At 38.9% G+C, this 15,977-nt stretch overlaps 1 protein-coding gene across 1 annotated transcript in view; it reads right to left on the minus strand.

Moving 5' to 3' along the window:
* Positions 1-15,977, minus strand: part of LOC101850898 (EF-hand calcium-binding domain-containing protein 5) — a gene marked incomplete in the record, with an annotated part of 52,969 nt that overhangs the window by 32,245 nt on the left and 4,747 nt on the right. Inside the window, 9 exon segments of the mRNA XM_035971062.1 lie at positions 206-349; positions 3,429-4,052; positions 5,815-6,030; positions 7,563-7,668; positions 10,462-10,506; positions 11,158-11,313; positions 11,882-12,019; positions 13,180-13,339; positions 13,963-14,198. Of these exon segments, the coding sequence (XP_035826955.1) occupies positions 206-349; positions 3,429-4,052; positions 5,815-6,030; positions 7,563-7,668; positions 10,462-10,506; positions 11,158-11,313; positions 11,882-12,019; positions 13,180-13,339; positions 13,963-14,198 (1,825 nt within the window).

Genomic DNA, 15,977 nt, shown 5'->3' on the forward strand with positions numbered 1-15,977 from the left:
AACTAACTGATTTAAGGGGATGTTTTCTTCCCAAGCTACCCCACACATCTAATTGCCTCTACTCCTCAAGACAACAATGAGAACAGACATGCAGCTATAACCGAATGGCATCATGCAGAAGAGTTAACGCTCAGATGCTTCTGGATCGTTAACAACAACAAAAACGACTACCTAAAACAGGTCCTTTTTTATGGCAGATAGTTACCTGTCTTTTCCCGGTCAAATGCTGTGTTGCCGGCAAAAGTGACACTGACACGACCGGTGGCAGTCGGTTGAGTGCCGGGCTCTGGGGGTTTCATGGCCGACTTTGGCTGGGAGCCACCCGCCATTTCACCAGTAATGTCCACATCTGTGCAAGTGAGAAATGATAATAGACAAAATATAAAGGGTAATAAGTAACATTTGTATAGTGTAAATTTTATCTTAACAGCAAAGTCTATAAATGCATTTCAATCTGTATCATTACACTCGCATGCTGTATAGCATTCTGAAACAGTCCCAACTTCCTGTGAAGTATATAACGCAAGTTGCCGTTTTACAGGAGCTAAAACATTACCATACTGACAAAAGTTATTATCATTAGAGTCAGTCAGACATTCTTCAGACTTTAAAAATCACCAAAACATTAAATAAATTGCCCTTATGAAACAGGCTCAAACTTTCAGTCTGGGATGAACATGAACTGTACTTAAGAGTAATCCTTAGAGAGCTGTTCTTTTCCATTACCATAATTTGTTTTTCAATTTTGGATTAATATTTTACTTAGTACATTAAGTTGAGCTTCCTCCAGGTCAATCCAAACCATAGACTAGCAGATACTGGTGTGACAAAAGCTAATTTTTAAATTAGACTTCATGCCAACAAAGGCTTCTATAATAGGAGCGTAGAAAGTACTAAACATATTTCACATGTTGGTTTTTTTAAGCCGTCATCAACTCACAAACAAAACAATCTAAAAGGCAACTTGCAAAACAAAAGTCCAATACAACAATTAACTGCCAAAATAAGAAAAGTAGGAATCTCATCTAAAGCTTAAAAGAACAAAAATACTTTTAGGTGATATTTTTTTCAAAGCCATTTTGAAACTTGAAAGGAAAACCCAAATGGCAGAGGCTGTGTCCAGACAAAAACGTTTCTCCCAAACCTGTCTTGACTTCATACAACAGTAGTTTCCTGGGCACTATACTTCCAAACAAATGGTCGCTTTTAAGGACAAGCGGGCTAACCCAGATTTCGGGGGCTTCCAGAAATCTTGACCAACGCTAAAAGTGGGCATTGCCCTACGTATATTAGAAGTATGGTTTCATTGATGAGTATATTTGTTTGGTTATAGAGAAAACTCTCCTTGTCTTTTAAAGAAATTGAACAAGGGGCAAAAACTTTACCTTCGATTTTCTCAAAAACAGCATTTTGCGGGATAGCCCCCTTGTGCTTAAAAGTGACCAATTATCTTAAAAGCTGTTCACAAATGCAGTACAAAAGTAAATTAAATGAGTCTTCTTTTTCAGGAAATCTCCTCAAACATGCATAGTTTCATGTGATAACTTTTGTACTGAATGCGTTATAAAAATTTCGGCTTACCTTTATATTTACAGACCTTTTCACAAAGTAATGAAAGAAATACTTTCATTTATATCATTAGAATTGAATGTGCTCTCCTGAAATGAGTCATTTACACCTATCAAACAAAATGATGTAAGCACGAAAAAAATTATGTTTTTTACCACTCAGAACAAAGGATGAGAATGATGGAGAGAGAGAAAGAGAGACACAAAGAGATAGAGATAGACAGAAAGACAGATACATAGAGAGAGCGAGAGAGGGACTGACAGACAGGCAGAGAAAGAGAGAGAGAGCGAGAGAGAGAGCGAGAGAGAGAGAGAGAGAGAGAGAGAGAGAGAGAGAGAGAGAGAGAGAGAGAGAGAGAAAAGGGGGAGGAGAGAGAGAGACAACTCATCTGAAATCTCTGTTTGCACAAATACTGCGAAATTACCTAGGTCTTCATTGGTCCCAGCCATAGACTCATCTTTGTCTTTCTCTTTCCCAGACATCTCTTTTTGCGTCTCAGCAGATTGGTTTGCCGGCAAAGTGACGTCATCGCTCGTCCCCTCCGTTGGGCCACCAGGTGGAGTTTCTTCCTCCGTCCCTCCCTCGCCCTTCTCTTTCGACTGTCCATCACTCTGTCCTTCCTCATCTTTCTTTTCTTCGTCTTTCTTCTCCTCTTGTTGCTCCCCTTCTGTCTTTTCTTCCACTTTTTCCTCTGTTTCTCCTTCAGGTTTTTTCTCCTCTTCTGTAGCTTTGTCCTCTTTCTCTTCCACTTTCTCTGCGGCCTTCTCTCCCTCCTCTTCTGCACTCGTCTTTGTTTCCTCACCACCTACCTGCTTAGTTTCCTCCCCTTCAGTTATGGTGTCCTGAGCACCGTCCTCATCTAGATGTGAAAAACACGAACAAATAAATAACAAACTTCAAGAAGAAAAAAAAGTATTTTCAACTGAAAAGCTGCAAACAAAGCAGCAAAAAGAATCCATACTTGAAAGGAAGACAAAACGAAAAATCTCACACTCTCATCTCATTTTGAATTCCAGATCAGTCATTGTAAGAAAAAAAATATACACCCAAGGGCTTTTAGAAATAAATTTCCCCGCTAGAGCAACAGGTGATTTCTTTGTTGCATCAGCCATTCTCTCTCTCTCTCTCTCTCTCTCTCTTCTGGCGCTGTGGCTTCATAAACGGTCAGCGATGCCGACAGCACGCAAGAACTCAACACTTGCCCAGGGGTCCTTAAAAAGTGCTGAAAGTGGGTTACTGAAATGTCCCAGCAGACGGGACATCAGCCATTGAAAAGCATATGCCAAAGATAACAGTTTATTTTGCCAAGACACATATATATAAGCATTAATTACTTCCTATCTATAAATGCTGACCTACTAAATTAGTGAGTTTATAAAACAATCTCTATGATGAAAACTGACTTTACAGTTATCTATACCACTAATAAACAACCCTCTCTCATCTTTTATGGAGAGCAAATCCCCAACTTAAGCTCTATCAACCATTATGAAAAAAAAATTATCCCTAGCTATCGGACAGATATCTTTTGCCTCCATGTGACAGATAAATGTTATATCGCTAGTTATCTTACAGATATGATTGTCTCGTAATGTGTTAGATTAAATGATATATCACTATTAATGTGAAAGATACGTTTTGTCTCCATTTCATGTCAATAGATGGATTATGAAACAACAACTGTATCAATAAACAACTTTGTTCAGCAGCATAATTTTCAACCAACTACAGAACGTAAACACAAAACATTAAATATTAACAAAGTCTCAAGTCAGGAAATGGTGATAAATTGCAAGGTAAGACTTCCAAAACAAAGTAGAGGGCAAACAGGTCCAACTGAAAAAGGAACTGGATCTCACTCCTCGAATATTTCCCGCCACTTCTCCGAGGCCTGTTGTGAGGACTGTTGTCATTTCTCTCAGTGAAAGATGCACTGCTCCCTTGACTGATGAAAACTCTTTGGCTTGTCAACCGTCTACAACCAGCTCTAAAATCTTTTTTGCACGAGTGCTCAGAATCGCTGGAATTACTTCTTGATCTTATGTCTGGAAGTTTATCAAAATAACTTGGAAACTGCCACTCGTTCTCCGCAGGCGTGAACGTGGAAGCATCTTGGGGTGATTTGTCACAGGCTCTTCTCTTCAGACCAATCCGACCTTTGACTTGTGCTTCTGATGGCCTATCAATGACCTTGACCTTGCCACCATCTTCATCATCAAGGGCATTAGTGGATTTATCCAGATTGGGTTTTGTGGAGTTAATTTTTTCCAGCCTTTTCAATAGAGATATTCGCTTCCTACAGACAAATTTCTGTCGATCAGACTTTGATGCCGTGGCAGTGATCGGGAACAGGTCATGTGGGCCTGTGATCTTATTAATCTTTAGTTTCATATCCTGTGGGGAGCACTCTACTGTGTCTGTGTAGCGGTAGTTCGGGAGTGCCATGAAATCTGTTACCCCCCACTCATACAGCTTTTTTCTCACTGAGGAGACAGAGGGGGTAGATCATTTGTGAGACAGCGTGGTGGAATCTGGCTCTCGTCAATTTTTGGGCATGTAGAGATTTTGGTATCATCTAAAAGCTTGTTCACTTGTCTTTATTAGAATGAAAAAAAATATTCATTCATCTTGAACACAAGTTGATATATTTGCAAAAGAAGGAGGCGGGGGTCACCTGTTTTCAGAGGTAAAATTAGTGAGAAAAGGGCCGCCAAAGATTAGTTATTTCCTTAGCTTAAGAGTTCGTGGTAACTGAAAATTTACTTTTTTTGTGCCTTTATTCAATGCTTTTCAGAAAAATCCACACAGAAATGAGTTCTTTAATGGGGATGAAAGGTGTTGAGCCAAAAAACAAAAATTTGATAAAAATTCACAAACCTGCAGAAAAATGCAACTTTCTTCACTTTGATTATTTTGACGAGAGCCTGATTCCACCACGCTGCCTCACATTTGTTTGTTTGTTTGAGCTAGAGCAAAACACAATGACCCATCAGAAACAATTCACTGCTAGAAAACGCGTGGCCTTACATGAGAAAGGTGGAACAATGACTTTTTAGAAAAACAAACAGGGCAGAAAATCTCAACCCCCCTGATCCACGTGAAAAGGTCCCTTTCATCACTTGTCCCAATTGTCTTTTCAGGAGTAGAGTTCTTTCAAACCAAAAACATTTCACCCGAAAACAGAGTTAAACCGAAAGAAAATCGAACCCTGTTTTTTTTTCCTTTTTCTATCTGAGCAGCCTCTTTGAAATGAAAACCCATCTAAAGTGAAGAAAATCTGGCAATCCTGCAGATTTCGGTTTAAGCAGTCTCCACCGTACATCCATCAACAAAAAGACCATTCGTCCAGGAGTACGTTGGCACTCTACTATATGATTCATTGCCATAGGTTGTCGTTCATGATAACGGGAGCTTTATTCAGTAACCATTGTGCCTCTGAAATATCATGCCGCAACTAATTTTGAACCAACCCACATAATCCACATTGCTACTATCAGGTTTTTGTTTTTAGAACCAGGTCTTAGGCACGTGAATAATGAACACAGAAATCCATTCCACATCAAAAGCCCGCTCTTATGTAGCCTAGGTTCTTACTTGGCATACTCTTCAGCGGATATATTAGTACTTCTGTTGTTATTGTCAGCCTCTTATGTTTTGTACTGAGGTTAAACATAAGATATTGTGATTTAGTTTTAGTATAAGTTTTGCGGCACTTACGACTCAATAAGATCATATAAGTGCAGAGGTGTTCTTAGTGAGTAACAAACACACACAAAAAAAGGAGGAAAGACAGAGGGCAATAGACACTTGATAGGAAAGAAGGAGCAGACCACACCAGAGCACCCTCCAGTCACCCACGTACTGTGATTAGACAGACCAAGATGACTTGAACTGAAAAATAAGTTATTTGAATCTCTAACCTGAAAACAATAGATATTTATCTACATACATTGTCAGCCATGTCATCAAGATGAGCTATGAGTTACTTCTTGGATTTTCCCCCTATGGAAATAGACACATCAAATTTACAGTTTTGAATTTGAACAAATTACTCAGATGAAAAGATAAGAGACGTGTTAAACTTGAAGAGAGCTGTATCAGTCAATAAATCTACAAATTTGACCCCTGTGTCGAGTTTTCGGCAGATATTTCCATTTGCGGGAAGCAAAAAGTAACTCATTTCGTCAGCACATCTCACATACGTGGTAGGACAGAAGACAAAAGTGACAACAATTGTAAACTGACTTCCTTCGCTCTTCTCCGAGAGCTGTTCCATTTTCCACTGCTCCCTCGCCGCTTGGTCCGTGACGGCATTCTGCGTGGCCGTTCGCACCAAATCCTTCTTGATGTTCATAAACTGAACTCTGGAGACGGGAATCTCGCTGTCCATCAGCCCGCCGTCGTCTTCTTCCCAGCCGTCAAACAACGTGTCGTCCACCTCGTCCACCTCAACCACTGGCCCTGAAACAATGGAAATCAGAACAAACAATCCAGTGTCTTTCCCCCAGTCCAATCTAGTGACAAGGAAAATCAAGACAAATCAGCGACTTACATTTGTGTCACGACGCGGAGGAATCAGGCGCTTGTCAATTTTTGGCCATATGGGGTTATTGGTGTCATCTTAAAGCCTGTTCAATTGCCTTCCTTTATGTGAAAGAAATAACCATCTATGTTGAATGGAAGTTGAAATATTTGCATTGAAGGAGGTCAGGGTCACCAGGTTTCAGAAGTAAAATTAGCGAGAAAATGGTCGCCAAAGTTTAGCTATTCCTTAGCTTGAGAGCTCGTTGAAACTGAAAATTTACATCTTTTATTCATTTAATCAACGTTTTTCAGTAAAATCCAAACTGAAATGTGTTCTTAATGAGCATAAAAGGTGTTGAGCCAATAAACAAAAACTCGATAAAAATTCCCAAACCTGCTGAAGACTGCCAGTTTCTTCACCTTCATTATTTTGACGAGCGCCTGATTTCACCACGCTGCCTCACATTTAACTTTTTCCTCTTCCATCAAAACAGAATGACAGTCAAAAGTAACAATGTGAGGCAGCGTGGTGGAATCAGGCTCTCGTATAAATAATCAAAATGAAGAAACCCGCGTTTTTCCACAGGTTTGTGAATTTTTATTGAATTTTTGGTTTTTGGCTCAACACCTTTCATGCCCATCGAAAAACTAATTTCTGTGTGAATTGTTCTGAAAAACGTTGATTAAAGGCACAAAAAATGTAAATGTTCAGTTACCACGGACTCTTAAGCTAAGGAATAACTAATCTTTGGCGGCTATTTGCTCACTAATTTTACATCTGAAAACAGGTGACCCCTACCTCCTTCTTTCTCAAATATCTCGAATTGTATTCAAGATAAATGGATATTTTTTTCATCCAAATAAAGATAAGTGAACAAGCTTTAAGATGATACCAATAACTCAACATGTCCAAAAATTGACGAGAGCCTGATTCCACCATGCTGTCTCACAAATTTGCAAATCAGAAAACCCTTAGCCTTATTCAATTTTAGTTTTAGTTTTAGTAAGAGTTTTACGGCACTGGCAAAAAATAAGGTCTTTTAAGTGCGAAAGATTAGAGGTGTTACAAGAGAGTAACAAACACAAAAAAAGGAGGAGAGATCAGGATGATAGATGTTTGATAGGAAAAAAGGAGCAAATCACATCAGAGCACCAGCAAACCACCCACGTGTTTACTTTTAGGCTCCCAAAATGTGTTATGGGGTAAAAAAAAAAGTAAAGTTGTTCCCACATCCGATCTGGACATTGGGGTTTGCTTTGTTAGTGAGACAACTTCCCGGGCATATTGGGGTAGGGTGGCCAGTGGCCAATTCCTTCCCATGCCACCTTTACTTCCCCAACTTGAAGTCAGGTACCCATTACTGCTGGGTGGGCAGGATATGGTGAAGAAATCTGTGTCCGAACCGAGGCTTAAACACGGTATTTTAAGGGGTATTATAAAAAAAATTGCAAATCAGGTACAAACTTACATCGGCGCGGGTTTCTTAAGGTTCCCTTAGGATCTTTCGAATCCCTGAGCATATCCCAGTATTGCTCAAACAGAGTCAGGATGCGGTGTCTGTCCAACAAGCCGAGCTGAGGACAGGAATTAAGGGAAATACAAACTTATTCCTTATTTCATTCTAAATAAAAAATGGTGAAATGGTATAGGTTCAATGCCCCTATCAACATTATTTGTGTTATTTATTGAAGAGACTGGCCCTACGAGTCTAAAGTCCATCTCTGAAAGGACCGGGCCAAATGGGAAATTAGTGAGAAGTACCTTCCCAAAGGACACAACGTTGGACAGAGCTGACCCTCGAACTCCTGAATCCACAATCTCATGATTTCCCTCTGGGATAATAAAGTATTATCTTATCTTATCTTATTACGAGTCCTGTATTCTGACCACTACATTACCAACACCACCTTGTTGAACACAGAAGGCAAGAATAAGCATAGCTAACAAACAGTTGTGGCAGTAAATGTTTTACACCCTCATTGATACAGATTAGAGTCATGATGTTTTTACCATGCCAGTCAGGCCAACCTGAAGTCAGAAGGGTACAGCGTCAACAAAATAATAAGATAATATAATAGGATACGTTATTTATTGTCCAGATCCTGGCACATTGGTTTGGTGTTTCACCATATGTACACACACACACACACATACATACACAAACACACACACAAACACACACGTGCACACACACACACACACACACTCACACAAACATGCACACACACACACACACACACACAGTATGCTTGCACTCATAAACAGGCCTACAGTCACATGCATAATATAAATGAACAGTAATATAAACAATAATAGTGTTAAGCTAGAGATACATTATTCAGTATTTTGATTGTAACTCAATGGTATTCTGATGCATGCTCTAAGGTCATATGAATATTTATTATAACTGTACAGAAAAAAGAGGTGCTGAATAAAATGTGTAGCACTGTGGTGAATCAAGTGCTCATCAAAATAATGAAATGAAAAAAAAAGTGGTGTTTTTCCTCTCTCAGGGTCATTAATTTTTATATGATTGGAATGGAGCTCGTCAATGCAAGACAAAAGTGCCTTTTCTCATTTTTAATACAGTTAGTTACTTTGTCATGAGAATACAATGAACCACAACTGAAAAATTCAAGACTGAATCGATATCATCTATAAAAACAACCTTGGTCAAATCTTTTTTGTTTTTTGTTTTAGTAGAGGTTTTACGGCACTCGCAACTGCATAAGGTCATATGAGCGCCAGAAGATTAAGAGGTGTTACAAGAGAGTAACAAACATAAAAAAAGAAGAAGGGGAGATAAGAACGATAGATGTTTCATAGGAAAGAAGAAGCAAACCACACCAGAGCACCCACCAACCACCCACTCAAATCTTTCACCCATGACATATTATTGAGGAGGTAAGAAAGTTGCGACTTGTCCATGTAACATCAACTAACTTCATGAAATTTTTTGTAAGCTGAATGCTAAAGGACTCATACCAGTAGGATATCCTCAATCTAAAAACTTTTAAATACTTATATAAATGCATCAGAGTAGACTTTTAAGGAAGTATTTTTCTACACATAACTTACTAGGCTTGCTTCCGGAGCCATATAAAAAAATTATCTGACTCTCCCGTTAAGATATACAAACACAAAATCTAACAACAAAACACAAAAAACCCCAAAAAACAAGAAAACAACCATCCCATAACAAGTCACAAAAATGCAAGAAACAAACTTTCAATTAATCTGCGGATGACATTTACTTTCTGTAATGGAAACAATTTATTCTGCAAATTATTCAGTTTCTGTCTTTATCTACCTAAATAACCAAAAGGGAAGAATAAATGTGAGGCATCTGGGGTAAATCAAGCGCTCGTCAAAATAATGAAATCGAAGAAACGAGGCATTTTTCTGTTGGTCTGGCAAATTTTATAACATTTTTGGGGATTTTTTTGGGCTCAACATCTTTTATGTCCATTTAAAAACACATATTTGTATGGATTTTACCGAAAAATGGCTAAAGGCACAAAATCTGCAAATTTTAAGTTTCCAAGGACTCTAAAGCTATGGAAGTGACCAAACTTTGACGGCAATTTTCTTGCTAATTTTACCCCTAAAACCAGAGGACCCCAACCTTCTTCAATCGCAAATATCTCGACTTCTATTCAAGATAAAAGAGTAGCTTTTCAACCAAACAATGTAAATGAACAGGCTTTAAGATGATACTAATAACTCCATATGCCTAAAAATTGACGAGAGCCTGATTCCACCGCATCATGACCCAAAAAATCATTGTGCGCTTAAACCTGAGAAGCTTCAGTTTGAGTCCAGAAGCAACAATTTAAGCCGACATTTGAAATCAGCTTCAAGAATTTCTACCATCTGATTTCAAATCCTAGAATTCGCCCAAAAAACGCATCCTGAACAAAAACGTATAATAATAATAATAATAATAATAATAATAGATAGCATTTGCCTCTATGCGCTTTACACTATATTATTACCCCAGCAGACATAGAACACTCCGAAACATTCTCAGCTTCCCGGGAAGCATACAGTGCAAGCAGCTGATTAAGCGCTCAAACACTAACATACTGACAAGATCTTTCGCTGTCTATAGCCGGGTACCCATTCCCACCTGGGTGAAGTGAGGAAAATTCGTGTAAAGTGCCTTTCCCAAGGACACAACGTCGGGTCCCTGACGGGATTCGAACCCTCGACCTTACGGTTGCGAGTCCGAGAGCCTAACCACTAGGCCACCAAAAATAAACCAAAACTTCATGAGCAAACAAACAAAAAACTGCCAAGAGACTTGATTAAAGAATGCGACAAATAAGCAGCCAAACCAGAAAACATCTCCAAAACAATGATACCACCTGAAACTCAGCATATTTTATTATAACTTTCATTCTCTTTTCCAGCTGGGGAAAAAACAACAACAGATCTCTACTTTTTCTCCTTCTTCTTCTTCATCTCCTTCTTCTCCTCCTCCTTCCTTTTTCTTTTCCTCTTCTTTTACTTCTACTTCTTCTTCTTCCTCTTCCTCTTCTCCTCCTCCTTCCTCTTCCTCTTCTTTTACTTCTACTTCTTCTGCTTCCTCTTCTTCTTCTTTTTACTCTTCCTCTTCCTCTTCTTTTTCTTCTTCTTCTTCTTCTTCTTCTTCTTCTTCTTCTTCTTCTTCTTCTTCTTCTACTTCTTTTTCTTCTTCCTCCTCTTCCCGCCAGCACCAACAGCACATGTTGGGATGAAGCTTAGGACCAATAACCGTGCTTGAAACTTCTATCGTGGTGTTAATTCAAGATAATTATTACTTATTTCACACCTCAAAGTAAAGGCAATGTGAAACTTCGGTATCAGTATAAAAATAATTTCTTTTTGATTTTTCCTACAAATAGGGAATAAAAAATATTCTTTACTTCAAGAACACCTTATAAACAAAGTTCCAGGACCTTTCGAAGAGATCTGACAAGATGTAGATGAAACAATCCTTTTTTTTGTGGCAAACTTTGAGTAGCCTACGGTACTGTGAAGAGTCACCACTCTGAAAAGGGTTACAAAAACATACTACTTACCCCTCCATGGTCACACAGAAGGAACAGGTTGGTGAGGATTATCCTTCGGTTTTCTCTCTCGGCCGAAGCCCGGTGAGCCGCAGCACACTTGGACATGTGGGTCATGAACTGCTCGAAAACCTCGATTGGCAGATCTTCCACAAAGAGACTAATATACTGTGGGCACGGAAAACTTGAATCAATTAGGCAGAAAATGAAACTACAAAAACAAATTAAACCACAGTACATTCAATCCATAAGATGCATATTATAGCATCTTGTAGGATGTTCAGATTCAACACAAATATACATACAGATATAAAACAATGTCCATACAAATCAAGGTCGATTCGAACCCCAACCTCCATTATTTTTTTAGGTTTCACCGTTCCCCAATCAATCATATCAGAGATGGGTGTGGATTTGAACAAATAATTCTCTATCAGCTGCTTCTTTCAAGAAACCCATATTCCTCTCTGTCAACTCAACCTTTACCATCTTTTTTTTTTTTAAAGGGAGACTTAAATACTATATAGTTTTTAGGGTATTTTTTTGCTTTCCTATTAGAAATGTGTAAATGCCACTAACTAGTTTCTCAGAATGAACTGTCATTATGTAGTACATTTCAGAACAGTTTGAGATAGGCAGTACACCTGAGGGTTATCTTTAAGAAAATCACATTGTGCAGTAAGATCTAAAATTGAAAACATCTGAAAGTATATACATCTGCAGGTATATCTTTTACCTGAGCAAATTCTTTGACTGCCAGGGTCCTCCCTGTCTCATCCGTTGGCTCTAATGGATGCCCAAACTTTGCAACTTCCCGAACCTCCTCTGGAAGCTGCTCTGCGATCTCAGCAAAAGACCTGAGAGCATTTTGGAGCTGAAAAGACAAAATCCAAGTAAAAGTTCACCAAACAGTATTTCGAACATGGGCAACAATAACATTTTCTCAGTCTTCTAAAAATGTTGAACTATGACTTCTGTTGAATTATATTCCAGACAAAAAAAAGGTATCATTGTTTGTTGAACTTTCTTTCATCCAGTTTATAAATGTAGAGATGAGCTGGACATTTTAATTTGTAATTAAAGACAAGTAAACTAAGTACAGCATTTTAGTGGCCATGTCCAGCTTTATCAAACTTATTGAAGTTTTAAAAAATTGCTAAAAGTAAATATCATCCCTACAAAAAGACTTCAGGAGATATCTGTAACTTAAAATCATTTCACTACCTTAGGATTACAAAGTTCTATCTGCTCAGTACCTAGCTTTGAGAAATTTGACCTTAAAAATTTTGAGTTTCACCACATGTCAACCTTTTTCAGAGGTAATTCTCTGAATGTCTAACGACTCCAAATAATCTTACGATTTTGATAGAGCAGACAGAACATTTGGTTTCTGACCTCACGGTCTTAGTAACTGAAAACAGACAAAATGTCAGTATTTACCAGTGGAACTCTTAAATTCTAAGGTAGCGGTTTGGTGCCAGACCTCCACAGCAATTACACTTTATGGTTTATTCACCAATCAGAGTGAATAGTATCCCAGCTCTTTCCTTTTTTATTTGCTGTGGCTTCCATTTTATAGATCAGATCACCTTATCAAGGAATTAAAACAAGTTTGAAATGGGACTGACATCATTCTCATCATCAGAAAGGGTCAAATCTAAAGCAGACAGCAGTAATCATGGTTCACCAATCATTTCTTTTCCTGGATGCTTAAAAAACCCCAACTAGTATAGGATGAAAAATTTTGCAGCAAAAATGGAACTTCAAAAGAGGGATTCTTAGAGCACTCACATTCCCTAAATCAGGCCACACAGAAATAGATGTAAATAGAATAAGAAACGTGACAATGATAGAAGAGAGCTTGAACAACTGTGCAACAAATAACGCAAAGACAAAAACCGAGCTGAAGAAGAAAACAGACAAAAGGAAGGAGTGGGGTCCCATGATTGTTATAATGCCTGCTCCAGACCTGACACCTGAAGAAGAAGAATAAGAAACATTCAGCACCACCACGGCAAGTCCAAATGCCATTACCAGTGAGAGCTCCACCCTGTTGTTGTCTGTTGGCACGTTCCATTCGTGGAACTGAGTGACAAGCTGTGCCTGGCGTCGCTCACGTTCTTGACGCAACATCTGTTCCACTTTCTCCCGCTCTGTTCTTTTCCGCCTTGCTTCAGCTTTGATTCTTGCCAACCTGAAAATAGCATATATTCTGATTTTAAAAAGTAAGGCCACTTACATTCTGTAACTCAATAACTTCCAAATTCATCAGGAAGCAATACAAAAGCCTTTGATAGCCTTTTCAAAACATGTGAAATTGAATAATCTTGCAAAGTACAAGTAGACATCATGTACCATTCAAACCAGCTGATGCCAGTTCTCTTTGTGAGCATCAAAATTTAACAAGTGATGAGAAGAAGAGCAATACACACAACAAGGACTAATGTCTTTTGTGATGAAGTAATGACTACAATGATATGAATTACTTTGCAAGTTTTAACTGTTCCGATTGACAAAGACAAACCCGAGTTTAAATAATAGTATTTGATAACAGGGCAAGTTATTTAGAGGAGGTTACCATTTCTTGCGTCAAAGTACTAATCTGAGTCGGGGCACTGAATACAAAAACCATACTTACTCAAAGAAGACTTGGTCTTCACAAACAAGCCCTTATGATGGGTACCTGTCCTTCGGATACAGCATCTTACTCATTGATTTTTTTTTGTAAGTGCAAAGCATTGCCACAAGAAATGTATACTCCTCATTCATAATCCTTTAATAGTGATGACTAGAACAGACTATGAAATAAATATCGACCTGTTGTCCTCAAAGGTGAAGAGCTCCTGCTTGAGTTCCTCTGACACTTCCCTCAGTCCCCTCACGTACGGAGACGCTTCGGCAAAGTTACTGTATCGGGGGTTATTCCGCATCAGATATTGAGCCAAGAAATTCAGGGGGTTGAACTCGGGCTCAAACCTGTTTGTTGAAGACAAGCCCTTCTCGTCCACTTCTTTCAAGAGTCGTTCAACACCAAGAATAAGAGTTGGGAGAACCTGGAGATAATACCCATGTATCCATGATCTTGGCAGCTGTTTCTAGCATTTTACCAGTTCAATTTATTCTTGATATTTTCACATTTCATGAAATAAACATAAACGTAAAGATTGTTAAGCGTCCATCATAGGCTCAACACAAACACAATTTAAAACTCTGAGGTGAAAGGTAAGATGGCGATGACAATTTTCATAAATTTCTTGAAATTCTTCTTTCTTCTTCAAACATCCGTAAATACGGTATCATGTTAATCTGTTGAGGAGAGACTGATACCCAGACCTGCCACTCTATGAAATCTCAAAATCAAGATCTCAGGGGGGGGGGAAAGAGTCGTGATTTGGTGAAAAAGATCGGTATCAACAGCGAATCACCAAGGTGACTGCCAAGCTGACTTTTCCAGGGGTGTCCATAAGTAAATATATAGGCTTATACGCCCTCTGTGTGTCTTTGTGTGTTAGTGTGTGTGTGTGTTAGTGTGTGTGTGTGTGTGTTAGTGTGTGTGTGTGTGTGTGTGTGTGTGTGTGTTAGTGTGTGTGTGTGTGTGTGTGTGTGTGTGTGTGTGTGTGTGTGTGTGTGTGTGTGTGTGTGTGTGTGTGTTTTATCATTACTTTTTTTCAATCCTGAAGCATCCCATCAATCACTGCTACCTCAAGAGTCTAACCCCCCCCCCCCCCCCCAACCAATTTTATAAGTCCTGAGAGACACTTTAACCAGTGTGTAAGAACTTAAGTTGACCCCATCAACCCCATCAACCGACAGTCCCTGGCACATGCAGAACTCACACGCCGAAGGTCATGTCACAGTTTTACTGATCGATCCAACTGACGGCCCGTTCACACCAAACGCTCGGACGAGCGACAGTTTTTCTAGGCTAACGACAACATCGACCGACCAAATGTATCAACAAATCTCTATCTTTCATTTGCGTTCAGACCAAAGCAACGACAATGGCCGAGGGTTAGTCTACTCAGAGCAGTTAGTTGTGTTAGGGTAAGAATAACTGTCGCACGTCCAAGTGTTTGATATGAATGCGCGATTACTAGACCTCGGATAAGACTTGTTTTGAAAGTAACAGTGGAACTACGAATATTATTGACTATTTGCATGTTGCAAATTGTAACAGTTATCAGGCTAATATCAGAGGATTCTGGGATCAAACACAACTTGGGGCGAGTCAACTACTAAATCTGGCATTGAGATTTTGGAAAATAGTGCTCCAAGTTCCTACTGACATTACTGACTTAAAGTTAAAAGGGTGCTTAAAATTCCAGCAATAGAGAAGAAGGCAGTGTAAGTTTTTAGACTAATCCGGCGAAAGAGCAGATTGAGACAAAAAATCGGGGTATGCCTGGTTGAAATCAGTGAAAATCGGGATGCTTGAGATTTTGGGGAAAAAATTGGGATATCCCGACTAAATCGGGATGAGTGGCAGGTTTGGATACCATTTTCAGCAGTTCCTCCTTATCAAAGGTTTTGTTGAGCATTTTTTCAGAACTTATTTCATGAGAACCATATTCTACTGGCTCAATCAAAGTGATACTTTTTGTTCAATGATAAATTTAAGCACAAAGGATAGTTTTACTTTTACGCCCTACGAGAATCTGAAAGCATTAAACTATTACCTCTTTGAAAAAGGAGAGTTAGATCACTGATTATACACTTCCGTAAGCTGACAAAATGCCTTTTTTCATTTTGGAGCCGAAAGGTAATATTTTATGAGCATGACAAATAGCCAAAAGGGAGTCAGGATTTTTGTCTGTATTTTTTTTTGGGGGGGG

Source organism: Aplysia californica, unplaced genomic scaffold (genome assembly GCF_000002075.1).
Source record: "Aplysia californica isolate F4 #8 unplaced genomic scaffold, AplCal3.0 scaffold00369, whole genome shotgun sequence".
Lineage (NCBI taxonomy): Eukaryota > Metazoa > Mollusca > Gastropoda > Aplysiida > Aplysiidae > Aplysia > Aplysia californica.